The sequence below is a fragment of the Candidozyma haemuli genome, assembly GCF_002926055.2.
Source record: "Candidozyma haemuli strain B11899 chromosome Unknown F_2014730914, whole genome shotgun sequence".
NCBI lineage: Eukaryota > Fungi > Ascomycota > Pichiomycetes > Serinales > Metschnikowiaceae > Candidozyma > Candidozyma haemuli.
The window spans coordinates 1024247-1052002 of NW_020289912.1; the positions used below are offsets into that span (position 1 = coordinate 1024247).

General features: G+C 45.8%; 13 protein-coding genes across 13 annotated transcripts; 7 read left to right on the top strand and 6 right to left on the bottom strand. All coding sequences in view use genetic code 12, as the record gives it.

The window, feature by feature from the left end:
• Positions 1-33: 33 nt before the first annotated feature.
• On the bottom strand, positions 34-1350 carry CXQ85_004115 (uncharacterized protein; the record flags this gene model as incomplete). Its single annotated transcript, XM_025487745.1, has 1 exon — positions 34-1350. The coding sequence occupies one exon, from the start codon at positions 1348-1350 to the stop codon at positions 34-36; it is 1317 nt and encodes a 438-aa protein (XP_025344761.1).
• A 1119-nt stretch (positions 1351-2469) lies between these two features.
• Positions 2470-3399, bottom strand: CXQ85_004116 (uncharacterized protein; the record flags this gene model as incomplete). The annotated part of the gene is made up of 1 exon (XM_025487746.1): positions 2470-3399. The coding sequence occupies one exon, from the start codon at positions 3397-3399 to the stop codon at positions 2470-2472; it is 930 nt and encodes a 309-aa protein (XP_025344762.1).
• Positions 3400-3898: 499 nt separating this feature from the next.
• On the bottom strand, positions 3899-5478 carry FCY24 (Fcy24p; the record flags this gene model as incomplete). Its single annotated transcript, XM_025487747.1, has 2 exons — positions 3899-4979; positions 5024-5478. 2 exons carry the CDS (start codon positions 5476-5478, stop codon positions 3899-3901), a joined length of 1536 nt encoding a protein of 511 aa, XP_025344763.1.
• A 327-nt stretch (positions 5479-5805) lies between these two features.
• Positions 5806-6726, bottom strand: SCO1 (Cu-binding protein; the record flags this gene model as incomplete). The annotated part of the gene is made up of 1 exon (XM_025487748.1): positions 5806-6726. The coding sequence occupies one exon, from the start codon at positions 6724-6726 to the stop codon at positions 5806-5808; it is 921 nt and encodes a 306-aa protein (XP_025344764.1).
• A 617-nt stretch (positions 6727-7343) lies between these two features.
• CXQ85_004119 (protein-lysine N-methyltransferase) lies at positions 7344-9143 on the top strand (the record flags this gene model as incomplete). The annotated part of the gene is made up of 1 exon (XM_025487749.1): positions 7344-9143. The coding sequence occupies one exon, from the start codon at positions 7344-7346 to the stop codon at positions 9141-9143; it is 1800 nt and encodes a 599-aa protein (XP_025344765.1).
• A 42-nt stretch (positions 9144-9185) lies between these two features.
• PHO88 (Pho88p) lies at positions 9186-9761 on the bottom strand (the record flags this gene model as incomplete). Its single annotated transcript, XM_025487750.1, has 1 exon — positions 9186-9761. One exon carries the CDS (start codon positions 9759-9761, stop codon positions 9186-9188), a length of 576 nt encoding a protein of 191 aa, XP_025344766.1.
• Positions 9762-10068: 307 nt separating this feature from the next.
• On the bottom strand, positions 10069-12789 carry CXQ85_004121 (uncharacterized protein; the record flags this gene model as incomplete). Its single annotated transcript, XM_025487751.1, has 1 exon — positions 10069-12789. The coding sequence occupies one exon, from the start codon at positions 12787-12789 to the stop codon at positions 10069-10071; it is 2721 nt and encodes a 906-aa protein (XP_025344767.1).
• Positions 12790-14014: 1225 nt separating this feature from the next.
• CXQ85_004122 (E2 ubiquitin-conjugating protein) lies at positions 14015-14518 on the top strand (the record flags this gene model as incomplete). The annotated part of the gene is made up of 1 exon (XM_025487752.1): positions 14015-14518. The coding sequence occupies one exon, from the start codon at positions 14015-14017 to the stop codon at positions 14516-14518; it is 504 nt and encodes a 167-aa protein (XP_025344768.1).
• A 649-nt stretch (positions 14519-15167) lies between these two features.
• CBP1 (Cbp1p) lies at positions 15168-16580 on the top strand (the record flags this gene model as incomplete). The annotated part of the gene is made up of 1 exon (XM_025487753.1): positions 15168-16580. The coding sequence occupies one exon, from the start codon at positions 15168-15170 to the stop codon at positions 16578-16580; it is 1413 nt and encodes a 470-aa protein (XP_025344769.1).
• A 294-nt stretch (positions 16581-16874) lies between these two features.
• Positions 16875-17312, top strand: CXQ85_004124 (uncharacterized protein; the record flags this gene model as incomplete). Its single annotated transcript, XM_025487754.1, has 1 exon — positions 16875-17312. One exon carries the CDS (start codon positions 16875-16877, stop codon positions 17310-17312), a length of 438 nt encoding a protein of 145 aa, XP_025344770.1.
• A 528-nt stretch (positions 17313-17840) lies between these two features.
• On the top strand, positions 17841-19616 carry CXQ85_004125 (uncharacterized protein; the record flags this gene model as incomplete). The annotated part of the gene is made up of 1 exon (XM_025487755.1): positions 17841-19616. One exon carries the CDS (start codon positions 17841-17843, stop codon positions 19614-19616), a length of 1776 nt encoding a protein of 591 aa, XP_025344771.1.
• Positions 19617-19803: 187 nt separating this feature from the next.
• Positions 19804-24390, top strand: ELF1 (Elf1p; the record flags this gene model as incomplete). The annotated part of the gene is made up of 2 exons (XM_025487756.1): positions 19804-23324; positions 23682-24390. 2 exons carry the CDS (start codon positions 19804-19806, stop codon positions 24388-24390), a joined length of 4230 nt encoding a protein of 1409 aa, XP_025344772.1.
• Positions 24391-24903: 513 nt separating this feature from the next.
• On the top strand, positions 24904-27747 carry CXQ85_004127 (uncharacterized protein; the record flags this gene model as incomplete). Its single annotated transcript, XM_025487757.1, has 1 exon — positions 24904-27747. One exon carries the CDS (start codon positions 24904-24906, stop codon positions 27745-27747), a length of 2844 nt encoding a protein of 947 aa, XP_025344773.1.
• Positions 27748-27756: the final 9 nt, after the last annotated feature.

Below are 27756 nucleotides of genomic sequence, written 5' to 3' on the forward strand. Positions count from 1 at the left end.
TAAAACATAAAACTATAAACTCTAACTGTGGTATCATTGGTTTTCAAGAGACCGACCATAGGCAATCAATGCTATCACAGTACCGGCAACGTATAGAGCGCCTTTACCGACTTCCTTAAGTAACGATACAGTCAACAGCCTTTGCTTCTTGGACTGAGGCTCCTCAGCAACAAGCTCTGGCTTCACCTCTAGCTCTGCCTCTTCGTACGTACGCTTAACTCCACATGGGCAGGAATCAAATGCATCTGAGAGTGATGTGTCGGCATCTTCATCATCAGACTTATCACTAAGGAAATCATTCTCGTCACTATCTGACTCAGAAACAGTATCTTCGTTCCAGCCGAATCTATCCAAATCTTCGTCGGAAAAGTCGTCGAGCTGTTTGCTAATCGATTCACCTTCATCATGAACAGCTTCGTTACTTTTAGCAGTATCTAAAGCATCGTGGGAAATATCTGCATCGGAGCTGTCACTTTCTTCGATTTCCAGGGAAGGCTCAACCTCTTCATTGACACTTTCCTCGACATCCAGAGAAGGCTCAACCTCCTCGTTCCCACTTTCCTCACTAGAAGGTTCATCATAGTAAGCATATGGTTCGGGCTCAGTGAAAGCACAAGGAACCAAATCCTTCAAATCCTCTTCATCTTGAGGTGCAATGGCTGGCTCCGGTTGTGGATCATGCTTATCAACGGTAGAACTGGTATCAACGTCAACTTGCAGTTCCGTAGCAGGAAGTTCACGGGTAAGAACAATCTCCTTCACGAATTTGACTTCCTCGGGTGCCTCGTCCTCTGAAACAACCTTCACCACCTGGGCTGGGTCCTCCGAGTAGCTTGAAGGCTCTTCAGCTTGCGAGACATTATCCTCGTACTCCGGAGTCCGAGTGACATCTGTGACATCGAGAGCCACAGAACAAGCTTCATCGGTGGACTTATTCTTAGAATTCAAAATAAGCAAATCATCGGAAAAATCAATATCGAACTGCAAGTGGACCCATGGGTTGAGCACGCGATCCAAGGGGATGTTACTTGGGAACAGCTCGCTTAACCGCCATGTCTCAACCACATTGGCTGGACGGTTAACCACAAGCCCCAAAACGTCCCCTTTCTTCAAGACATGAGGATCATTGGGAGCTATCAAGATATTGTTGAGAATGGTACCAAAGGTAGAGCCCGTATCCTTGATATACACAGCACCATCCTCCCTATACACCACAGCGTGGAACTTGGAAATATGGTTATTGGCAAGGTACAAGTTGGTCGTCAACGAGGGCCTATCCGAGCTGTTACGCAGAGCTCTCCCTACGACAACGGGCTCGGAGCCAAGCTTGATGTTTCTCAGTTCAGACATCAGGGGGCGGAACTGTGGCTGATATAGACTAAAAGTCGACTGCAGGCGATTGAAGCAAAAAGCAAGTGATAAACGGCAATAATGGGGTCAACAGAAACACTCAAACGAATCCGATTCGTCACAAGTCAAAATCTGGGAAAGAAAAAGGTGGTGGTCCCGGTTGTCCTTATCTCAGGAGCTTATCGTGTCAGGGTCTCCCACACGCAGGAACGGATCAGTAATAAAGGAAGGCAAATAAGGAAAGGAACTCCAGCTGTCAAGGGGATTCAGCCAAAGCGATAGATGATAAATAAGAAAGTGTAATTAGCTGCTGAAGGTGACCTTTAATTCGAATAAAATCACTAAGATACTCGAAAGGGCCAAATAGGTGGGGGTGTTCCAAAAAAATGCGGATTCTCGAGGGGCAAGAGGGAAACCCCGAGTATTTATACCTCGCAGGTAACGACATGAGGGTTCCCCAGACAGGTCATGAAATGGTGGTTATGTGTAGTTTGACGTATTTTCAAAGTGGCTTTTTCTGTGTTTGTAATTTGGAGAAACTTTAGGTTTGGGTTGAGCTTTAGAGACGCCAGAGCAGGACCCTGGCGGACTCGGACCATCTAGGAGTTTGACTCTTTGGTTAGGAGCGCTGCGTCACCGATAAGCTCTTGACCCTCCATGAACTGATGGAGTAGGAAGATAAAGAATTGAAGAATATAGTCAAGGTCCTTTGCTGTTTGTAGTTTGATGGAACTATTTATTTAAGTCTTTTGCTTGGGGTAAGGCCAGGTAGTTGGCCTTTACTGCCTCATTGAACGACATAAGTAACCAGTAAGACTAAGCGGTAATAATAGAGCTATTGCATCTACAAAGAACAATGCAGACTTTATGGGCATTATATAACCGCTTTATACTGAGCAATGCATTCAGGACCACATTTATGGAAGGTAGAGTTTTCTGTGTAGTCAAAACCCTTTCTATTGTGCAATCTGAATAGTCTGTTTATAGAGAGCTGATTACAACTTGTTCCTATTGAATGATTTCGTTACGTTTTTATTACATCAAATGAAGATGTCGACATATGAGGACCGAGCTAAGCCCTTGCTTTTGACTGTGCTGTGAAGCTCATGCATGTTCTGTTCATGAAACTTGGACATTGCGTTGTGGAGGTTCGAAGAGCTTGGAAAACTCAGTACCGCCCTCAGGCGATGGGGGAACCTGGAGCCAGTTCAAACCATCATACTCTGCGGTCCCGTCGATCACATGGAACGCATAAGCATACCTGGACTTATCCAGATGGTTCTTTTCTGACTTGTGAAGCACAGAGTTGTTGATCAAAATAAGAGAGCCAGCTTTGCACTCCACTAACTTATAGTCCTTTTCATCATCTTCCTGGGTGGCTTCCTTGTGGTCCACAGGAATGAAATTACAGCCACTGGCGCCCTTATCGATTTTCACAAAACGTTTTGTCACAGGGATCGTTTTGTGCGTTCCAGGGTTATACGAAAGACATCCATTCTCTTTCGTACAATCTTCCAAAGCAAACCAGAATCCCAATGCCGTTTGAGGCTTGGTGAACAAGAAAGTAGCGTCAGTATGAGGAGGCACAGCGTTTTCACGAGACGACGACTTGGCAGAAACCGGGTTTTTGAAAATCAACATACTCTGAAGAACACGAGGATCCTTATACTCAAGGTCTCTCGCAATAGCCTGTACTTTTTCATCAAAGGTGATTTCCTCAAACGTCTCGTCTTTCATATGTAAGCCATGTCCAATCTTGTTAATGGCCAATTCTTTGGAGTACCTCAACTTTCCCTCATCGTCAAACGCATCAGTATCAAAGAAATACGATATCTTATCTGAAGAATCAAAGAAATACTCATCGCCCACATGATCATTATCACCAGTCTTGAACTGAGTCTTTGGATGAGCAGCCGGATCGAACAGCGCCAAAAAGTCACGTGAGCGCCCCATAAGCGTTTCAATCTGTTTTCCAGTTAAAAAATCAGGAATACAGAGCATTCCTTCCCTTTCAAAAGTATCGATTTGGTCCTTTGTGAGCCCTGCCATTGTAGTTGAAGCTTCCACCATTTTGATAAGCGAGCGCGGAAGCCTTTTTATTTACCCCAGATAAGCCCAAGGCGCCATGCAGGTCAGACGAATGGCTGCAAAATACCCAGAGTCACAAAAGTGGGATGATGGTGAATTTGGGGAATACGGGGATGGTGGGGGAAGGAGAAGGAGGATTTGGTTTGACGAATGCCGTTTTTTGTTTGGGTTTTGGAGGCAGAGGTAGAAAATGGTAGGTAGTCTCATTCACCTGTCATCAGGAGATGCTCTATGGTATTGAGGACTCAATGGCTGGAAGTGTTCTCCCATTGAAAAATAGATATTGAAAGTCTACTTCGCATAAACGACTTCGAAAGTTCGTCCTCTACTTGTCTCTACTTCAACCTCGAATACGAACATGGAATTACCTTTCGAGCTGGACGCTCATTAATGGAAGATGTAGAACTATATACTGTGCAATTACACCTCTTTCACGTTTACCATTTCATTCCTCTTGAGCTCACCGACCAAACTTCTTAAGTTCAAGGTACCTCGTTGGCGGATAAACCAAGCCAGCGAACCCAATACACATCCACATACCAAGATCAGCTCCTTCGTCGCCAACCTTTTCAGCCAACACACCAGCGTAGTAGACCTGGTTCATGCCTAGAACGGCTCCTGCAACACCACAAAGGAAAGCAAAAGTGGCTGCAAGACCCATACTTCTCTGTGCGGGCCTATTCCAATTTGCCCAGTTGTACAATGACTTAAGGCTGCCTTCGTCGGTGCCGTCAAACTCGTTGTAATGGAGTCTTTTGGTGGCTTTGGTGGACCTGAAAATCAAGTTTTCCTCCAAAAGCAAGGTGATGTAAATGGTAATCCAGTAACCCAACATTGGCAAGAAGTTACTCAAGATATTGTTAAGGTCTTCTTTTCCAGCCAAGGCAAGCACCAAGTAAATCACAGCAACAACAGTGACCCAGATCCACCGAGGAATGTATGTCAACCTAAAGTCTATAAGCTGGAACTCCAATGCACAAGAATAAGTGTTCATAATGTTGTTGCAGATAAGCGAAATGTACAAGACAACAACGACAAATTTACCAAACCCATGCCATGGTTCAAACGCCAGGGCAAAAATACCTCCAATACCATATGCATCATAGTTGTCAGCCCAAGGTTCATATGAAAAGGCGATAGCACCAGCGATAACTGAACAGACAGCTGCAAAGTTTGAAGGCACTGCAATACCCAAAAACGTAAGCGTAAACACTTGCCATGTAGGAGTATCATCTGGAAAGAGTATATAGTAATCAGAGGCTCCTCCACCCCACGTAGCTGTGACTGAGTAGGCAAGGGCAATTACCGAGAGCCAGTGTCCAGCATTAGTTTGCAGGTCCAAATTCATATCCCTTATCTGCTGGTTGGTTTCTGGAATCTGGTCAATCTTCTTGCACACCACAATGTAGAACAACAAGATAGCCACATTGGTTGGAATGGCCAAGATGGTCTGGAATTTAAGTAGAACTCTGATTCCAAACACTCCAATGATCCAACTGACGACCATCACAACAGCAATTCCAACTTCTAGTTCAGCATTACTGATTGCCAGTAAGAGTTGGCCTCCTGCAACACAGTTAATCACCGACCAACCGATGCCCCAATAATAACAATAATTGCCACAACCTTAACAAACCATTGTCCAAACAAGAACCTGGCAGTCACTATCTGACGGCACCCCGACTGTGGCCCCATTGTAGAAGTATAAGCAGGCACAAGGTTACCCAAGTTGACCCCCAAGAGCGACGCTATTAAGGCAGACTTCAAGTCCAAGTAAAACAGTAAAGTCGGTAGGAAAAACGACGACATAGTAGTTACACCGCCACACGCTGCCAACCAGAGCCCTATGACCTGAAGAAACAGTTTCCACTTCCCATCAGATACCTTTTCGTCAGGGGTGACTCTCTCGATTCCTCTTAACTCCACACCGAGGGTATCGAGCTTGTATATCCACAGTAGGTACTTTGAGTCCCTGATGACATTTGACTCGGTGGGCGACTCGACATATTCGTTGACGAGGGACTTCTTGTCATCGGCCATCTTGGAAAAATACGAGTTTTTGTGGTTACTAGAGAAGTTTTTCCATCTTGGTACATTAAAACCTCAGAGCTGGAACTCCTAAGCGCATACCATGCGAGCCGTTAAAGCGACAGTGGTATGTGCAGGTGTGCCCACTTTCGTCTCGGTGCGGCTATATGTGGTAGGCCTCTTTAGACTAGTATATGGACTAACCTCTTTCAGTCTGTTTTCACTTTATTGATTGAAATCAGAGAGACACAGATAATAAGCCAGAAAAAGTGTATGGCTTCCAAATCTGTTCAAATGGATTTCGTCCTTAGCTATGTACATGCGGTGTAGACTGTAAACTTATTTATAAAGGAATCCCAACCAGGAACTCTTACGAGCCTCCCTTTCAGCCTCGGGAACAAACGACTCGACATACTTTTTGATCTTTTCAGCGCCCAGCTTGGCGTCAACCTCTCTGCCAATGACATCCACAAAGTTTCCTTCACAGTCCATGAGGTAGAAGAAGATAGAGTGGTCGACCAAGTAATCCTGGCCTGGCTTCACATCTGGCGGAGTCGAGAAGTAAACTCTGAACTTCTTACACACATTCTTGACTTGCTCGTAAGTACCGGTCAATCCGATGATGCTTGGGTGGAAATCTTCCAAGTACTGGTTGATCACCTCGGAACTGTCTCTGGCAGGATCACAGGTGATGAAGACTGGCTGCAACTCGATGTTCAGGTTCTGTTTCAAATCCTCCAACATATCGCCCAACTTGTCCAACTCATCAGGACAGACATCAGGACAGTGTGTGAAGCCAAAGTAGAGTATGGAAAACTTCTTCTGGTTGTTCTTTAAGTTCTCCTGGGTGAAAGTGTTACCCTTTTCGTCAACCAAGGTGAAGTTTCCACCGATTAAAGGCTTTCCAACACCACGCTTGGCCTCCACTTCCTTCTGGAGTCTCAACTTCTCCTTCTCTCTAGAGAACCACCACGTGAAGATACCACCACCGATGATAAGAACCAATACGGCTCTCCAAGCAGCAAATTCAATACCCTTAGATGCTGGAAGCTTCTTCAGTTCCAGAGATCCGCCAATGGCGACACGACTAAGAGGTCTTTTCTTGTAGTTTGGCTGTGATTTCTGGTCGTTTAATTTTTCAGTCTCATTTGAAGGTTTCTCGGGTTTTTGTTGGTTCCAGAGAATCCTCGAGGAATGAAGAAGACGACTGGATAGTAAAGGAGCCTTCACGAGCAGCTGGCGGCGCAATATAGGAAGCATTTTCTAAGTAGCTGGAAATGGGTAGCCAATAAGTAAGTCTGATGGGGTGATGGTCGTTGCACTATATGCAGGTCTGAACGATTTAGTAGTCGTCTAGGAATCTCACCTTCCAGCAAAGACAGTAGAAAAGAGGGATATTAAGATATTTAAGATATTGTGACGACTCTAAAGCGTTCCTTTTACCACCCCTTATGGTCCATTTTGTATGGCTGACTCTCGTGGCAGACATGGCTGCGAAAAGGTACGAACCCCTACGGAAACAACGGAAAGAGACATCCAAACTCTATCTGATTTATCCTAGGTTATTGAAATATCAATAGTATTGCCATCCAAATGGAACTTCCCTTTTGGGGCCTTTTGAGTTGCCTCTGGGGCTGTGGTGGCAAATGAGCCCCAGGCCACCAATCAGCAACGCCACCAAGTGCACCCATAAAAGCCATTCCTATTTATTTAAGCATCCAACTCTTCTTCTCTCCACCTTCTTTCAACTCTCTTTGCATTCCTCTTCCATACAATTGTCCATTCCCAGTGCTCCCATCATTACCCCATAGTTCAGGTCTTCGCGAACTTCAGACATCGCAACCCACTACCATTGCCTTCTTCTAGAAACCCACACTATGGCAAGTCTCGAGGCACTTCTTTCGTGGGCAAAGAAAAAGGGCTCGAAAGTGAGCTCGGAAATTGAGTTTAAGGAGTCGCTGGACTCTGGAAACGCTGCTTATGTGTCTAAGGATATCAAGTCTGCTCAGATTAAGATCCCTGTATCGATAGCCTTGAAGCTTTCTGATGCTATTGAAGGATTTGGCTCGGAATTCGAGGACCTCGTTCCTAAAACAAAGAATATCAATACTTTGCTTAAGTTGTTCTTGGCTTACGAGAGAGTCCCGGAGAACTTGGACAAGTCGACCTTCAAGGCTTACATTGCCTCGCTTCCTCAATTCCCTGAGATGAGAGCATGTCCTTACCTTTGGAGTCCAGAGGAAACGGCACAGTTGAAGGGCTCCAATTTGGGTAGCTCTTTGCGTGAGAACATTGCCAATCTCGTGGAAGAGTGGTGGCTGATCATCAACATTTTGCCTGAATCCATTGAAAAGCCCAAGGAACATTTCATCAATATGAAGTTTTACTATGAACAGAAGTTCCATACTGACGAAGAGCTTCATGGGTATATTATTGGTGAGGGATCGAACTTTAACAACTGGACTTCGTTTCCTAGTTACTTGTGGGCGAGTATGATTTTTAAGTCGAGATCGTTCCCTGGCTACTTGCTTAAGGATAGCGCCTCTGCTAAAGCTATAGATTACCAGCAGGAAGACAGTGCCGTTCTTTTGCCAGTGATTGATTTGTTGAACCATAATCCATCTTCAGAGGTCTTTTGGTCTGTGAAGAATGACCAGTTCGTATTCGAGACAAAGTCTCCTCTCAAGAAGGACGAGCAGCTTTTTAATAACTACGGCCAGAAAGGTAACGAGGAGCTTCTTTTAGCCTACGGTTTCTGTATCGATAACAACGAGGCAGACTCCGTGGCGCTCAAAGTCAAGGTGCCACTAGAAATGTTGCCAGAGTTAGAGGCAAACGGAATGGTTTTGCCCAAGATTTCGGACTACACAACATCCGTTGTTACAGGAGAAGAGAAGAGAAAGTCGACAAATTACGAAGACTATAAAGACGGTCTTCTTTTCTTCATCACCAAGAAACACGTTCCAGAAAACTTGATTTTGCTTTTCCAATGGCTTGTCAAGTCCAAGTGGGAGAAGGATCTCTCATTGAGGATGAGACTTAGCGGTCTCAACCATTTAAGACAGGCCGTTGAGTCTAAGGCGGGCCTCTTGAACTACTCTAAGCTTCCTGCTGACTCGTCCAATCCCAACACAGTCAATACTAGAATCTACCTTAAACTGCAGAAGAAGATCCTTGATGCTGCAGTCAAACACATCAAACACATGGAGAAGGCGCTTTTGGACGAGAAGAAGAATTCTCTCTTGACACTTAAAGGCGTTTACAAGAGGGACCACACGTTTGTGAGGTCTCTTCTACTCACAATGGGTGTCACTTCATGGGAAGATATTGTGGAGAAGCAGCTCATGGACCAGATTTGGCTTCTCTACCTTATCAGATGTTACAACCGAGACGAGTACATCAAGACCAAGAAAGACGAAGAGCAGAATTACTTGCCTGAATGGATCAAGAAGGCGTTCCAGAAAATGGACGCGGAGACGGAGATGGACGCCGCTGAGGTGGTGCAGTTTAGGCAACTTTACGAGAATATGATTATTCCAATGAACCTGTCTGTTCCAGAAATCTACAACAAGGGCAAGTGGACGGTGAGAGAACTCATTGTCAGCACCAAGCTCTTGGACACCATCGGATTCGTTCGTGGAAAAGAGCAGGAGTGCATTCTTGTGGCCCCCGAATAAAATGTATATAGAAAACGAAGCTGTATTATAAGCGTTTATAAATTACTCCTCCTTAATACCACCGACACCGCTGGTCTCAGCAGCATCGATAGAAGCCTTGTCTGTCTTGACCTCACCAGCGCCTTGCAAAGCCTGCAACAAACCTGGAGCAGCCTTGAATGGTCTCTTCAAGTCGCCAGAGGCTGGCTTGCCCCAAAGGTGGATCTTGACAATGTTGGTCTCCAAAGCACTCTTAACAGAAGAAACACTCTGCATCACCAATGGGTTGGTGTACTTCATGTACACATGCATGAATCCCATCATGGCTAACGAGGTGAAAAGGCCCTTGATCTGAGTGTCAACCTGCTTCAAGTCGTATTCCTTGACAGTAGTGACCACAGCCTTTGGCTCTGGCTGACCTCCCATAGGGTTGGCTGGCTCGACGTACTTCAACGTGGTCAAGTCGTTCTTCTGGTTGATGGTGTACTTGACATAGAGGCACACAGCGAAGGCAATGAACTGGCAAGAAAGGTAGGCGATTCTCACGTAAAGCAAGATACCTGGGTCCTCCAAGTCCAAACGACGGGAGACCTGCATCATGACTAGCATGAGGGCCAAGTTGGTAATAGCTGGGTTCATGGCTGGTGGTTAATAGTAGTTGGTTGGAACCGTGATAGAGGAACCAGCTGGCGAAATTTTCGGAACGTATGGCGTGGGGTTACCCGGCGCGCTAGTACAGAAGGTGGAAGAAGATAAGAGGCGACCCCAAAAAAAAAAATAAAAGAGGCTCAGAGAATGGATTAGAAAATGCATGTTGGGTAATTTTAAACGACTATCGAGAGTTTATTTACACAAAAACAATGCTATTATCGTTTTATTAGTTTTTTTGATTTATCTACCAGTACGGCTCGGGACTACTGGACTACTGGGCTTCCGCGACTATGCCTTAGAAGTCGTCGTCGCCCTGGGTGATGTCGCCAAGCTCCCAACATCCAAGACGCTCACTCTTGGCCTTCTTTTCGGTGGCAACAAGCTCATCAACGTAGTTCTTCAAGTGGCTTGGTGCGCGAGTGTCAACAATACCGTATCCTTCAGACACCAACTGCTTGTTGAGAGTGTAGGACAGGTCTTGTAAGGACTTTTCAGCGTCGTACAAGATACCATCGTACTCGACGCCAGGGCTGGTGGATGGAAGACCACTGAGAACAAGCTTCTTGTCGAAAGTCAAGTCTTCCAAAACGTAGATAGCCTCGGTCAAGTAGTCGTTAGGCTGGGTTGGAGGCAAGGTGATGTTCTGCAACTTCAATGTGTGAGCGAAAGGCTTGATCAAGTCAGTACTGTACTTCTTAGGTAAAGCTCTCAAGTCAGACAATCCCACTTTATCGATGTTGCCGAAATCAACGTGCTTCACTTCGTACTTGTTAGAAGAACGGTCAAAGTTCAACACCTTAGCACGGTAGTACTTGCCGTTTTCGGTGAACTTGGCGGACACAATTTCATTCTTTCTAGGACCCTTGGTCAAGTTGATTGGGGAGTCAGCAGAATTGGCGCTAGCACTAGCGTTCTGCGAGTGGAAATCGTTGAACTCCTTCTTGAATTGTGTGAACTTGGCCGACGTGTCAGCGTCAATCAAGTGGTATGACAAAATTTGAGAGGGACTGATGTCAACGACTTCAATGTTGAAGAACTTAGGCTTAGCAGCTTCCAAGTTGAGCTGTTGCAACTTTTCACTGGCGGCGTTGGCTTCATTCTGAGCCTTCTCTTCATCGTAGTCCTTCCAAATACCTTTATGAGCTGCCTTGGCAGCATCCTCGGCCTTTTCAAGCTCAGCACCATACTTGTTGGAGCTCACAGCAAGTCCATGGACAGAAGCCAAACCGTTGCTCAAGAGCTCAATTTGGACAGGCTTCAAGGCCTGGGCGTTTGCGTATAAGTTACCAATGAAACCGCCAATCTTGTCGGTATCATAGATATCAAACTCAACGTTTCTCTGCAAGTACTTTTTGTTCATGTACTCGAGACCATCAGCACCTGTCTCCTGGGCCTTGCTGTTAGTCAAACCACCCAAGATCAACGTCAACTTGGTGCCCTCTCTAGGGTTGTATAACTTAACACGGTTGACACCAGAGACGAACTCCACGTAAAAGCCAGAAATACGGCCCTTCTTCTGGAAACCGTTGAAGAAGGTCTTAGCCTTCTGAACATTCTCAGATGCATTCACGACACGAGAATCGATGGTGAGGATCTTTGAAATGTCACCTCCGTTGAAGTAGACACCCTTCTTTCCTAACTTCTTCTGCTCCTCTTCAAGCTCCACAAGTCTGTCCCAGTTCATCGATCTCTCTCCGGATGTCTGCTTATTGTGCTTGATGACAGTAGCATAACCGTGGGACACTATCTGCTCGGAGACGTCCTTGTTGTTGATTTTGAGGGAAACCAAGAAACGGGAGTCCAATCCCAACTCCTCATTGGCACCTCTAAAGCCGTCAATGTACATAGAAGCTGATTTACCAATGGCCAAGTTTCTCGAAAACTCACGAGCCATCTGAACCAAGGCCTGCTGCTGCAGAGAGTTAGAAGTGACGGTAGAGTCATTTGGTCTTGGTGCTCTCAAAGAAGCCAATTGCACGGTTATCTCTTCAGCATTTGGCAAGCGAACATTAAAGGTATCAGCATTAATTACCTTGGTGATAGTCACACTGTCGACAGTCACGCCAGGTCTCAACGTCTTGGAAGATATCTTAGAGCTTGAAGCGCCACCAGCAGAAGGCTGAGCAACAGACACGGAAGCAAACTGACCTTTACCCAAAGCCTTGGCGGTTTGTTCAGCTTTTCTCAAACCGCTCATGATTGAGGAACCAATCAAAGAAGACTGCCAGTCGACCACCTCAGCGAAACCGTTCTCCAAGAGCTTCTCGTGGATGTTGTTACCAGATGGATGCTCAACAATCACCAATGGAAGACCAGCCTGGTTGTGACCAATGACTTTAACCTTGATGTTGCTCTTTGTGCTCAAAAGACGATCTTCAACAAACTGTTTAGCCTGCTGAGCGACCTTGACAACGGTAGCAGAAGGATCATCAGTTCTAGGAGTCTTGATACCAGCCAAAAGCAATGGCTGCAGCACATGCTTGTTCTTGTTAACAAGAATACGTCCAATAATTCTGTCTCCACTGATAACCTTTTCCACAATGGTGTTCAAAGGCAGCTTCTGAGAGGAAGCTTCAATATCTTCAGACAATGGCACCACGTCTGGCTCCTGGAACTTGGCGTCCCAGATTCCAAGCTTCTTTGTCTGAGCCTGCTGTTCCAACTTCTTCAAGTTTTCCACAAATTCAACATTCAGTTCATCTTCCACACGAATATTGTCCTTGAGCTTGACCATGCCATGTTCCAACAAGTACTCGATTAAAGAGGAGAAAATTGGAGCCTTGATGTCACCAAACTCCTTACCTGTGGTTGGCATCTTGAAAAGAACCTCAAACTTCACCTCCTTGCCAATAACCAACTGTCTCAAGAACTCTTTGGCAAGAAACGAATCACCTCTGACGTACTGAAGCGTCAAAGTACGCTCAGGAACCGGGAATTGAGCGGTTTTGGTGGGCACAAGCACCACAGTATCGCCACTCAAGACATTCTTGACCTTTGCAGCGAGAGTCTGAGCCATTTTACACTAGTAAGTTATGGGTTTGTAGCGTAGAAGCTTTGAGGTGGAAAATCTGGGGTCCTCGACAAAAGAGGCACTGCCTGATTCACGGTGCACGGGTGTGCCATAGTTTAGAAGGCGGTGGAACCTCCTAATCACCAACACAAGGCGGTGGTATTTTTCTTTTTGAAGGGTTCAGGGATAGATTTAACGAGCTTACTGGGAGCTCTTTTATATTGAATTGTGCTTTTTGGATGTCGTAGCGTGGAGGTGTGGCTTGAGTTTCGCAGCCATTCCACTGGAGCGTATGAGTAGGACCATTGACGTAAACGGTGATGTCAGGAATGTCTTTTAGTTTGGGAAGGGGTTTTGGAAGGGTGAAGGTAGCAGTTTTTGGATTGAAAGAGAGAAAAACATTTTTCAAAAAAGATATTGAAGAGAGTGGAAAAAAAAAAGAAAGAAAGTGAAAAATAGTTCATGGTCCATAAACAAAGGAGACAAAACTATTTATTTTTCGGAGAGCTTTAGCAGCCAGGATTTACATATTTCAACCTTGTTTTTAGACAAAGGTTCTTTTATTCGCTCTGTCTTTAATGTAGAACAATATTAGAAGACAATTACGGCCCTCTGCGAAAGAACCTTACAGCTACAGTATAAGCGTATGTTGAATTGCTCCTAAAAGTCACTCCCAAGCTTTTAGCTAGTCCTTAGAAAAGGCAAAGTTACAACTGATGTGAACAGATTACCATGTCGCTTCTTCCCTGTCTTCATGAGAAGCCTTCAGTCTGAAACAAACGACATACCGACAGAACTAATAGGCCAAATAATCCCTACTCAAAACCTCCAAAGCCCAAAAGTAACCCCACCAAATACCTAAAAAGCCCTTCTTAGACCACCACTTTCCCATACTTCTTCACCTTTATTCCCATCTCTATCCATTCTGACCAACCAGGAGAGCACTCCACAGTTTGGCTGCGAAAACCACCATTCCTAACTAAACCGTAAACACAAAACCCAGTTCCAAAAATCCAAACTACAACAAAAACCAAAACCAACCAAAAAAACCCCTTTTTGGCCACCCTCCTTTTTCGTCTCCCCGAGTTTTTCTCCAAAAAACTGTCCCAAACCATCTTTCCCACCCTTCCATACCAACTTACCTCACCATCCAACCGAGATATTTCAGCGGCGCGCGTTAAATCAACCACCTCACTCAGCTTCCTGACAGAACACTTTGTACCCCCCTAACATGGCTCCACGTTCCACTGCCCAGAAGAGATTACTCAAGGAGTACCAGCAACTATCACGAGATCCTCCTCCAGGGGTTGTCGCTGGGCCTGTTTCTGAAGAGGACTTGTTTGTGTGGGACTGTCTTTTGGAGGGTCCTGACGGTACCCCATACGAGAATGGAGTTTTCTCTGCCACGCTTAAGTTCCCTCTGGACTACCCTTTGAGTCCTCCGCTGCTTAAGTTTACGCCTCCTTTGCTTCACCCCAACATCTACGCTGATGGTACCGTGTGCATTAGCATTTTGCATCCTCCTGGGGAGGACCCTAACCAGTACGAGAGGCCCGAGGAGCGGTGGTCGCCAGTGCAGAGCATTGAGAAGATCTTGTTGAGTGTGATTTCGATGTTGGCAGAGCCTAACCCGGAGAGTGGAGCGAATATTGACGCTTGTAAGTTGTGGAGAGACCACCGTGAGGAATACGATAATCAGGTACGGAGCCATGTGAGACGGACGTTGGGCCTCTAGAGCCGGTAGATAATGAATATAGAAACTAGCACGTGGTGCTTGTAGGTGGAATGGTTGGAGGAACAGTGGTGAATGGCTGGTGGTGTGGCAGTAGATACCCTACTGCTCTGTGTTCTGCTGGGCCAAAGTTGAATGGGTCAAATTTTCCATTTCTATGGATCCCAAGGCTGTGAATGGTCATGTTGACATGAAGACTTCGACTCAGCGGGTGGGTTTCCAATGAAGAACATTGGTGATGCTCAGACTTGAAGTGCACTGGTATGACATCTCGTAAGTACCTCATATCCATACACTCTACCAAACAACAAGATTTCTCGTAATTACCAAGCTTACCGATGTCACTGGATACCCCAGTAACTTGCGTTTCACTTGACTAGATTTGTGAACCAGACAGACTTTGTCGTCTCTTGGCTGCGAAATCCAGCACTGCCAACAGCCAGTTCACCATATACTTCTCCTTCTTTCTCCAAATTTTTGCCATTGAAGAAACCTAAGTAAAACTGAAGCCATTTAGATCCCCCAACTAACTATACCCATAACAGTCCACCCCTCCATTACCTCGGCCTCGGACTTCTCTTACCACTATCCTCCATCTTTTGTTGCGAAAAATTCCGTTGCGATAACGAACCAAACTACACTTGTCTTTTCCATGTCTAGCAAGTCTGTGACAATTATCGGCGCTGGCATTGCAGGCCTCAAGGCTGCAGAAGTGCTTCTTAAGAGTGGCCGTTTTGCCAAGGAAGATATAGTGATTCTCGAGGCTCAAGATAGAGTTGGAGGCAGAATCAAGACTGATAAGGACTCTTCGAAGTTGGGTGTATCGTATGACTTGGGTGCAGCCTGGTTCCACGACGCTTTGACCAATTCAGTGTTGTATGATAGCATTGACAATGGCACGTTTGTGCCTGCGAAGGATGGGTACTTTGACGATAAGGATATTGCTATGTATGCTCTGGATCAAGATGGCCCATTGGACTCGGGAAACTTGAAATTGGTCAGAGTGCTCGAGGATATGGAAAAGTTCATGGAATTGTACTTCATGTCGGACTTGGGAGTCAAGGACATTTCGTTAGATGAGCTTGCTAAGTTGTACGTGGAGAAGTATAAGGTGTTCCTTACGCCAGAGCAGCTTCGGTACTGCTGCAGGGTCTTTCGTTACTATGAGCTTTGGTTCGGTATTCCATCTTATGATATCTCGGCCAAATACGCTCCTATGGATCACCAGGGCCGTAATCTCTATAATAAGATAGGCCACGGGTTTGCAATTGACCATTTGGTGTCTCAGATCGATTGTGAGATCCTGAAGCAGCACCAAGTGACGAAGATCAGCAGAAACATTAGAGGTGGTCCAAAGAAAAATAAAGTGGAGTTGGCCGATGGAAGTACTATTGATACGGACTATGTTATTGTTACTGTTCCACTTAGTATACTTAAACTCAAGGAAGGACCCCAGAAAATTACGTGGGAACCTCCGCTTCCTAAGCCTATAACTGAAGCCTTGGACCAGATTTCAGTAGGATCGCTAGGAAAAGTCATTTTCGAGTTTGATATGATCTGGTGGGACAAGAATCAGGACAGATTTGATATTATTCCTGACGACGTTTCTTCGTTTGGAGTGGTACCTAAATCATGGGAATACCCAAGCATCATTGTCAACTACGCCAGAGTGAAGCCTGGTACGCCGTCGTTGGTTTTACTTACGCAGTCTCCAGTTACAGACTATTTGGAAGAGCATCCTGAACAGGCCTGGCCATTCTTGAAGCCTATGCTTTCAAAGTTGAACATTTCCAGTTTCTCTGTTCCCGATCCAATCAACACCATCGTTACAGACTGGACCAAAAACCCCTTTGCAAGAGGTGCTTACTCGGCAGTACGCACTGGCGACTGCCCTGACGATTTAATCATTCATCTTAGTGGTGAGAACGAAGGTGTGGGTATGGGATCTGGCTCTACCATCCGTTTCGCTGGCGAACACACTATCGCTGATGGTAGCGGCTGTATCCATGGAGCTTACGATTCAGGAAAGAGGGAAGCAGAATGGATTTTGAACGATTCCAAATAAAAAAAAAAAAGTGTCTAGAAGTACTTAGAACAAATGATATGACCATAGACGGTGAGAGGTTAGAGTGAACCAGAAGCTGTCTCGTAAAAAGGAGCAGACACCAAAACAAGCAAACACGCTTATATTCAACGAAGCAAATTTCCATAATAATTTACCAACCCAACCCCAGCTTCCACTCTTCCTCCCTCTGTTACCATCCAGCAAGTGGAAAACTCAGTGCAGGCAAGTTGCAATTTTTAATTCAGGCGCATCGCACCAAAAGAAGAACTTACAACCCATCAACTAGATACCATCATGGCTACCAAATTTGACGCTGAAAAAGCCGAGAACCTCGAGGACATCGAGAAGCAATTCGCCGTCAAGGCTGTCCACCAGGCCGAGGCCTACTGGAGCTTGATCTCCAAAGTCAAGGCATCCTCTTTGAGATTGACCAACCACGACAACGAGATCTACGAAGCTTTGATTGAGCAGTTCCCAGAGTTCAAGGAGAAGGAGGCTGCTTTCCAGATCAACGAAGATGCCATGAAGAGCAAAGAAGGCAAGGCCAAGTGGAGAGCTTTCTGCGACAAGTTCAAGGAGATCGACGACTACAACTTTGGAACGCTTTTAAGAGTCAGAGCCGACGACGAGTACTCTCAGGAGAACTCGATTTTCGCTGTGAGAATCCAGTTTTACGCTGTGGAGATTGCCAGAAACAGATACGGTTTGAACGACTGGGCTTCTGGAAACTAAGCCTGGGCTGTGGACTATGGACTAATTGCACGAATACATGAACATACAAGGCACGAATGTAGGGAAAAGGGAAGGCGACAATGGCCTGGCTGGGGAAGTACATTACCAGCTGACGTAGAGGAAGGGAATCATATGGCAGAGGGAAGGAGAAAAGGTGGAATGTGTTTGTTATGGTCATTCTGGACTCTAACCTCGTTGAAGCTTTAGATTGAAGAATTGACTGGTTCTTCCAAGTACCATTACTGGTACTTGGTGGTCTTCTACTGTTCGTCGCTATTGGCTGCGAAACGTCCAAGCACACCAAAGCCAATACCACACAACAACACCACACAACCAGTAGACCCAAAAAAGAAACCAATAAATCTAAATCCTCCAGCATAGCCCCTCCAGTAGTTTATATTCTAGGGGGCTCTTCACCCGTCTCTTGGAGCTAAAGGCTTCACGTGATCCTCCACACAATGAGTCCTCGATCCAAGTGCTCGAGACGAATAACGACAAATCCATACACTTGGTGTTATCCATCCACACATGAGTAAAAGGTACCTGATCAACCCGAATCGAAAAGAAGTTTCGGGATATAGTACAGCATTTGAGCTGCAAGGGGGCCAGCAGGCCAAACAGAACCAAGACTCGGCTAATCCCATCCTACAACAGCAGCCTAATGCTCTGCCCACTGCCAATTATAACCTTCCTGGCGTGATCAGCTACTTGACGTCTGAATTCACGCATTTGGAGAGGTTTAAGATTACGACGAACTTGGAAAAGTCTGAAATGAAGTACAAGATTCTGCAATTGACGAGTGAGGTGAACTCGTTGAGGTTTATCAATGACAAACAAGCAATTAGAATCCGGGAGCTCGAGGAACAGTTGCAATTGAATGGTCTGCAGACTTCTTCTCAGGTTCCAGACGTGAAGATCCCTCAGGTGGATCTTGAGATCCTCCAACGATCCAGGTCCCAGTTGAACAAGCTGATCAGAGACGTGGTTAGGGTATTGAAACCTCCTCTGGCGATCAGCAAGAATTATCTCAATGCACCAAACACTCTGCACGGAACAGATTTCGATGAATTGCTTGACGACAGTGAGAGGTTCCTGTTTGAGAATGAAGCTCAGGATGAAAAGGCAAGAGAAAGCATATTTGCAAGGTACATGAACGACGCCAATGGAGACGAGCTTCTCCTGTCGAACTTTGAGGAAGATGCTCAACGACTAGCCGATCTGGTTCAGAGTGATTTAGCAGAGCAGAATGCTGCAAACACATCTATTTCACGTAAGCCACCCCCACAAGACGACAACGAAACAGATACTGAAACGGTCATTGTGGATGAAGCGGAGGATGCACTTGCCAAACCAAAACTGTCTGTGAGGTTCGGCCAGGAGACTCGTCTTTTGGCTAAGAATTGCTCTCTTTTCGAGCCATTCCAGAATCTGATCGTGTTTCTTGAAGACTCCCAGGTTACCGTGTTGGAGCTGGGCGAGCCTATACTCAAAACGAGTATTGATCTGTCGAACGGCACGATATTAGGAATTTACTACTTGGGCAAGAAGCGTCTACTTGTGATTTCTGTGAAGGGTGTCAGTGTACTTACCTGCAAAGATAGTGGGTCTTCCAGCACGAAAGTATTATTGAAAGATGAAAAGTCTGTTATGGAAACATGCAGCTTGGTGGAGGTCCCTACAGTTAACGCAAATAAGCATTACGCATTGGCTGTTTCAGGAATGGGCAAGGACGGCAAGCTGATCATTTCTGTGCACGAGATTAAGAGCGGAAACAAGACAACCTTGCGTCTGCTTGGGCAGTTCAATAGCACTTTCCTCAAGGCATCAGAGAAGGTGAAGAATGTCGATTGGGCGGACAAGCCAGCCGAAGAAGATGCCTCCGATGACCTTCCCTTCGACTTGATTATCCTCCATGAAAAAATACAACGACTTGATATCACCAAAAAGAAGCTTACTGATATCAAGGATGAAGGCGACTACCATTCCACATCTGTCCATAATAACCTCTTGCTCACAGTCCTTCAGGACAGCGTTGAGTTATACGATCTTCGAACCGAAAGAACTGTTGGAGTGCTACCACGCCATAAGCATGCAAACTACGTCCTCTTCAAGAGCGACAATACGTCTATTGCAGAAATCCTGGATCAGCTAGTGCTCTTTGATAAGGAGATGCAAGAGATGGTGAGACATGCCAGCCCCATACACAGTCCCAAAACTGTCTATGGCCTTGAATCTGAACACGGCATCGCGTTGATCATTCAAGGAAGCGACAGCATTTCCATAATACCATTGGGACTCGATTAATATGTTTATCTTATCTACATGTCTCACATGTTTCTTTTTTTGCAACCATTGTGCATACCTCTGTCAAGCGCGATGAGGCCGATAGTAGGGGAGGTACGGGTGGACATGAATGGGTGCTAATTTTTCATTTGCTTACTGTATTATCAACCCACAACATAGCCCTTTTTTTCTGTCCCGCTTCAACGTCATGTCGAAAAAGATTTCTTTTGACGATTTTTTGAAGCAACAGCAGCAAGCCCAGCAACAACCGAGAGGTTACGGCTACAAAGGCTCCAATAACTACCAGTACTCGGGCCAGAGCTTCCAGCCAGGTCAGAGCTTCCAGCCAGGCCAGTACCAGTCAGGATACGGCAACTACGGGTACCAGGGATATTATAACGGTGACCAGAGCTTCCAAAATAGCCAGAACATAAGCGAGGCTCCTTCTGGGGCTGAGTCCAGAATTACAAGCGGTGCCGGCACTCCTAACCCAGACGCTTCAACCACGTCGCTCTCGTCTTTGGGCTCTGCATTGAACAAGCTTAAACTCGAGGAAACTCCTATTCTGGAGCACTTGACTACGATACAAAAGTCCTCGAAGCTCAGTGATGCCAAGAAGGAGGCTGAGGCCATCGCTCACAAGATTGCTGAGCAGCCATCTATGGATGTGTTCAACGAATGGAAGATTGTTGACATTGTGAAGAATTTGGCTAAAGCAAGAAGCTCTCCACTTGTCAGAGAATCTGCTCTCCTTATTATCCAACAGCTTGCCTTCAGCTTGAGCAACTCTCCTCCAAAAGAACTGTACTTGGTTCAATTCCTTAATGTCATTTTAGAAGCCTTCACGGATAAGGACAAAAACGTCATCAAAACAGCTAAGCAGACCCTTGACGTCGTTTACGGAGTCTTGCCTGCTGAGATTTTGGGCAGCTTGTTTATTGATGAAATCATCAACTACCTTAATTCTTCTGCCAAGTGGAACACCAAGATTGCCGCTTTGGATGTCATCGATAAACTCGTTGCCGAGGCTCCAGCTGACTTGTTGGAAATGAAGTTCGTTACCGCTGTACCTGCATTGACAGACATGGCTACTGACTTCAAGCCAGAATTAGCTAAGCATGGTTTGGCCACTTTGAAGGGTTTTGTCAAGGTCTTGGATAACTTGGACTTGCAAAACAAGTACGACTTGATTGTTGAGACTTTGGCCAACCCTCAAAAGGTTCCAGAATGTATCAAGAATTTGTCTTCTGTCACCTTCGTCGCTGAAGTGACTGAACCAGCATTGTCTCTTCTTGTTCCAATCTTGGACAAGTCCTTGAAGATGTCTTCCTCCACAAACGACCAGTTGAGACAAACCGTCACTGTGGCCGAGAACTTGACAAGATTGGTCAACAACAAGAGAGAAATCGAGCATTACATTCCTATTTTATTGCCTGGTGTTGAAAAGGTCGTCAACAATGCCTCTTTGCCAGAGGTTAGAGAGTTGGGCGCCAAGGCTCTTCATGTTTTGAAGGAAGCCGAGAGCGAGCAAACTGATGGTAAATTCCACGGCAGAATCTCTTTGCCTGATGCAAAGAACTTCCTCAAGGACAACTTGTCCGACGATGTCAAGCCTGTCTCAGACGCCCTCTTCCGTGACCAGACCGAGGTCGATTATCTTTCTGTGATCTTGCAAATTGATGCTAATGTCAACGACTGGAAGCGTTTGACTGACTACCTTGAAAGCGCTATCCAGACTTCTGAAGAAGTGTCTACCGAGCTTAAGAACAAATACGTCGAGGAAGTGGTTAAAAACGTCAAGCACCTCTTTGTCGAGACTTCCCTGGCTGATAATGATGACGACGAAGGTGCCGTTGAAATTGTGAATGCCGACTTCTCCTTGGCCTACGGTTCCCGTATGTTGTTGAACAAGACAAACTTGAGATTGTTGAAGGGTCACAGATACGGTCTTTGTGGTAGAAACGGTGCCGGTAAGTCTACTTTGATGAGAGCTATTTCCAAGGGTCAATTGGAAGGTTTCCCTACCCCAGACCAGTTGCGTACCTGTTTCGTCGAGCATAAGTTGCAGGGCGAGGAAGGTGACTTGGACTTGGTGAGCTTCATTGCTTCTGATCCAGAATTGGCCAACGTTGGCCGTGAAGATATCGCAAAGGCACTTCAAGCTGTCGGTTTCCCTGATGAGAGATTGACTCAACAGGTCGGCTCTTTGTCCGGTGGTTGGAAGATGAAGTTGGAGTTGGCCAGAGCCATGTTGATGAAGGCTGATGTTTTGCTTTTGGATGAGCCTACTAACCACTTGGATGTTGGTAACGTGAAATGGCTCGAGAACTACTTGATTGAACACACCGAGATCACATCCTTGATCGTGTCGCACGACTCTGGTTTCTTGGACGCTGTTTGTACTGATGTTATTCACTACGAAAACAAGAAGTTGGCTTACTACAAGGGTAACTTGTCTGAGTTCGTCAAGATCAAGCCTGAAGGTAAATCTTACTACACCTTGAGTGATTCCTTGGTCAAGATGGCCTTCCCTCCACCAGGTATCTTGTCCGGTGTGAAGTCTAACACCAGAGCTATTGCTCGTATGAGTAATGTTACTTTCACATACCCAGGTGCTGCCAAGCCATCTTTGAACAACGTTTCTTGCAGTTTGTGTTTGTCATCTCGTGTTGCTATCGTGGGTCCTAACGGTGCCGGTAAGTCTACTTTAATCAAGTTGTTGACTGGTGAGTTGGTTCCAAAGGAGGGTAACGTTGAAAAACATCCAAACTTGAGAATTGGTTACATTGCCCAGCACGCTTTGCAGCATGTGGAACAACACAAGGAGAAGACCGCCAACCAATACTTGCAATGGCGTTACAGATTCGGTGATGACCGTGAAGTGTTGTTGAAGGAATCGAGAAAGATCTCAGATGAAGAAAAGGAAATCATGGAGAAGCTCATTGATGTTGGTGACGGCCAGGGCCCAAGACAGATTGAGGCTCTTGTTGGAAGACAAAAGTTGAAGAAGTCGTTCCAGTATGAAGTTAAGTGGAAGTACTTCCTTCCAAAGTACAACTCCTGGATTCCTAGAGATTCATTGATTGAACAAGGTTTTGAGAAGTTGGTTCAAAAATTCGATGACCACGAGGCTTCCAGAGAAGGTCTTGGTTACAGAGAATTGACTCCAAAGGTTATCAGAAAGCATTTCGAAGATGTCGGTTTGGACGGTGATATCGCTGACCACACTCCTATGGGCTCCTTGTCCGGAGGTCAATTGGTCAAGGTTGTCATTGCAGGTGCCATGTGGAACAACCCTCATTTGCTTGTTCTTGATGAGCCTACTAACTATTTGGATAGAGACTCTTTGGGTGGTCTTGCCGTGGCCATTCGTGACTGGAGCGGTGGTGTTGTCATGATTTCGCATAATAACGAGTTCGTGGGTGCTTTGTGCCCTGAACAGTGGCATGTTGAAAATGGTGCTGTCGTTCAAAAGGGTAACGCTGCCGTTGATGCGCTGAGATTCGCTGACGGTGCCGAGTCCAAGGACGGTTCTCCAGCACCTGAGCCAGTCAAGAAGAGAGCTGACGATGACGACTCTCCTGCCAATATCAAGGTTAGAACTAGAAAGAAGAAGATGACTAGAAACGAGAAGAAGGCACAGGCTGAGAGAAGAAGATTGCGTCACATTGAATGGTTGAGCAGTCCTAAGGGCACGCCAAAGCCTGTCGACACCGACGACGACGAGGAGTAAGCGGGGTAATAAGAAACCAGTTTTTTGTTTAGATTAATTAATAGAGGTATTATTTTGGGTTGAAAGAGAATGGTTGTGGTTGCAAAACTGGAGTGTAGTAGAAAAATTGGTCACGTGAACCAGTGCACGTGCAGAAACCTTCATGTTGCCTCCGAAGGCAAGTCTCAACACCTTGAACACTAATCTATCGACACAGCTCAATGGCCGACAGATACTCCTTTTCCCTTACGACATTCTCCCCACAGTATGTATATTTAATGTCCTGATTGTTGCGATTGTACTCGTTTTCCCCGCGTGTCAATCGAGCAACGGGTTGCCAAGTTACCATTTAAAACACCTACTAACAACGCCAGAGGGAAATTGGTCCAGATCGAATATGCCCTCAATGCCGTGAAGCAGGGTGTCACCACCATTGGTATCAAATCTGCATCGGGTGTTGTGCTTGCCACCGAAAGAAAGTCGAATTCCAATCTTTTGAAGAACGACTGTAATACCAAGGTTGAAATGATCACTCCAGACATAGCCATGACCTACTCGGGCATGGGCCCCGATTTCCGTGTTCTCGTGGATAGAGCCCGTAAGTTGGCACACACAAACTACAAGCGTATATACAACGAGTACCCGCCGGTGAAGATTATGGTGCAAGAGCTCGCCAAGGTGATGCAAGAATCCACGCAAAGTGGAGGTATCAGACCATTTGGTGTGTCTCTTTTGGTTGGTGGCTACGACCACCACCTGAGCAGCTTCCAGTTATACCAGGTTGATCCTTCTGGCAGTTATTTCCCATGGAAGGCTACGGCCATTGGTAAGACGGCAGTGTCAGCCAAGACATTCTTAGAGAAGCGTTGGAACGAGGACTTGGAGTTGGAGGATGTTATTCACGTTGCTCTCCTAGCATTGAAGGAGTCGGTGGATGGCGAATTGATTGGCGACAACTTGGATATCTCTGTGGTGAGCGACCCACAAGACCACTTGTTGGGTTTCAAGGGTACAGAGATCCAGGGTCCTAGAGTGAAGAAGTTGCTGGCCGAGGAGATCAACGACAGACTCGAGGCGTTGTAGATGAAACGGAGGAACATCATGAAGAGTGGCCAGTCCACCGACGTTCAGTGAACTAGTTACGAAAGCGCTGCATTAGCCAGGTACTGTTGTGGTTGGTTAGAAGGCAGTAAAATACAAGAAATACGAATGTTCCTGTAGGAGAAAGGCAGTAATATGCCAATTACAATGTCCTGATTATTCAATTAAGCTTCTTAAGGTTAAATCAAGTAGACTGATATTGGAAGATGCCTTATAGTAGGTTCTAGTGGCTGCGAAAGAACAGTACTTAAAGTAGCACTACCAAATGCAACCAAGACTGCCAAACAATAACAGACAATCTCGAGTAAGCATACAGCTGCTTCTATTTCCTCCTTTCTCCATTTTTTTCTTTTTTTTTAATCCATGGTATTACTGTTTCAATGGGTATCCATTTCTGGGGATTGAGTGCACGTGACCCAACTCGAAAAAAGTGCCCTGGGGATCCATCACCGATGAGATGAGCTCTACAAGAAACACCACACAATCCTAGAAAAAATGGCTAAAAAGCGGTCAGGCAAAAACAGATCGCAACAGAAGATCCAGGATGCCTTCCAGCTCGCCGAGCGTGCCGAGGCTCGTGGCGGCAGAGGCGCCAACCAGGATCCAGAGTCAGAGTCAGACCAGGACGATGAGTTACCAGTCAAGGAAGGTGTTTTAGACGCCAGAAAGTTTCTCAAGGACCAGGACAACGATAGTGATCTTGACGATGAAGATCTTGACTCTGACGAGGCGCTTGGCCTGGAGGATGAGTTTGACGTGTTGAACTCGAAGTTCTCTCAGACCATCAGAGATAAGCAGAAGGAGAAGAAGCTGAGGAGAGGCATGGAGCTGGAGAGTTCTGAAGAAGATGAGGGTTACGATAGCATTGACGAGTCTCAGTTGGTGACGCTTTCTGAAGCCTGGGACATGGATGATAAGGATATGGCCGGTGGTAAGGGTAAGTCTAAGGCTAAGGACGTTGTGCTTGATGATGTGCGTGAGTCAGAGAGCGAGGAGGAGAGTGATTTGGAGGGCCAGATTGAATTGAAGGACGAGTCTGGCGATTCGGGATCTGACGGTGAATCTGAATCGGGCTCTGGATCTGCATCTGAATCTGAATCTGGATCTGAAGACGAGTCTGAGTCTGAGTCTGAAAACGAAGAAGACATTTTTGGTGGATTCGACGACGAAGACGTCGACCTTAAATCTACCCTTAGCACCGTCAACTCCAAGGTCAAGGCTCCAAATGAATATAGAAGACTTATTCATGATTCCAGAGAAGCCAGTGAATTTGCATTGCCCACGCGAGGCGAGAAACTCTCTCTTGCCGAGATGCTTAGTGGCGCCGGTGAAGAAGCCGATGATGCATACTTGATCAACAGGGAAGAAGAAAGTAAACCTGTTGCTGTACCTCTTCCCAAGAGAATCCAAACTAGAAACGATAGAAGAGCCGCTTATGAAATCACTAAGGAAGAAGTCAATAAGTGGAAAGAAACCGTCAGAACATTGCAAGAAGCTGACCATCTTGAGTTCCCTCTAGCGCCACCTGCTACCGCTGAAGAGCAGGAAGAAATAGACCCCGAGAAGGAGTACGATGCTCTTCGGTTTGTTCCCGAAACAGAAAGCCGAAATGAGCTAGAAAACAAAATTCATGGTCTTCTTGAAGCTGGTGCTCTTGTTGATGAATCAAAAGAAGCAACTTTCGAACAGATTGCCGTTGCCAAACTCTCCAAGGAAGATATGTTTAAAAGAACCCAAGAATTGAGAAGAATGAGAGAACTCATGTTCCGTGACGAGCAGCGTGCCAAGCGTATAAAGAAGATCAAGTCCAAGCAATATAGAAAGATCAAGAAGAAGGAGCGTTTGCGGGATGCTCAAATGGTTGAGGGTTCAGATGCCGAGTCTGACCCTGAAGATCACGACATGAAGAGAGCCGAGGAGAGAATGTCTCAAAAGCATAAAACCCAATCGCTGTGGGCCAAGCAAATGATCAAGCTGGGTATCTCTAAAGATTCGCTGAGCAGAGCTCAGTTGGAAGAGATGCTTCGAGATGGTGAAAGGTTGCGTGCCAAACAGTTGGGCCATGACGATGGCGGTCACAGTGATGATGGCATTTCAGATATTGAAAAAGATATCGAGAACGATCAGGACAACGATGCCGAAAGAGAAAAGCTTGGAAAGGGTATCATGGCCATGGACTTTATGAAGAATGCTGAGGACAGAAAGCGCAGAGAAAACAAGAAGGAGCTTGAGTTCCTCAGAGGTATTGATTCCAGTACCGGTATTGAAGAGTTTGAAGGGCTTCCACTGGAAAAGAACTCCATCAACAAATTGAAGAATGAGGGTAGAAGAATGTATGCTCCAAAGGTTGCTGCTGAGAAGGAAGAAATGGAAGAGTTGGATGAGGAGTTGATCCATGACTACCGTGATGATGAAGCCAACAACTTGGAGAACAGACTCAAGGGCAAGACCAAAGGACGTGAAAGAACTGCCGATGAAGACGAAGGTGAGAGTGATGAAGAGGACCAGCCTCCTTCAAAGAAGCACAAGGTTGAGGAGAAGGAAGAATCCGATTTCGAAGGTTTCGGTTCTGAAAAGAGCAATAGCGATGATAATGACGACGACGAGGATGACGATGAAGAAAACCCATGGTTGATGGCAGGAGACGACCAGCAGACATCAGCCAAGTCAAAGAAGTTCTCAACCGTCACTGAAGACTCCTCCAAGCTTTCCAAGGCCGCCAACAAGATTGAGAAGCATAAGAATAAGGCAAACAAATCCAAGGGTTCAAAGGAGCCATCGACATTGATCGATATGAAAAAGGTCATTGATGTTTCCGGCAAGAACGACGCATTTGGAAGCGACGACGATCAAAGCGATGAAGAGGACGAAACGGATGGTCGTATGTTTAAGCAACTGAGCCTCATCAAAGAAGCATTTGCTGGTGACGATGTCGTGAGTGAGTTCCAGGAGGAGAAGAGAAGACTCATAGAAGAAGAAGACGATAAGGAAGAAGACATGACGCTACCTGGATGGGGCTCATGGGGTGGTGACGATAAACCACAAAAGCCAAAGAAAAAGTTCGTCAGAAAGGTTGACGGTGTTGCTCGTAAGGATACCAGACAAGATAAGAACAAGGACAATGTCATTATCAACGAAAAACTCAACAAGCATAACTTGAAGTACCAGTCTGCTAATGTTCCTCATCCATACGAGACAAGAGAGCAGTACGAAAGAGCATTGAGAATGCCAATTGGTGAAGAATGGGCATCCAGAGCCACTTTCCAGAAGTCTACCTTGCCTAGAGTTATTGTCAAACAGGGTACAGTTGTGGATCCATTGAAAGCACCATTCAAATAATCATTGTAT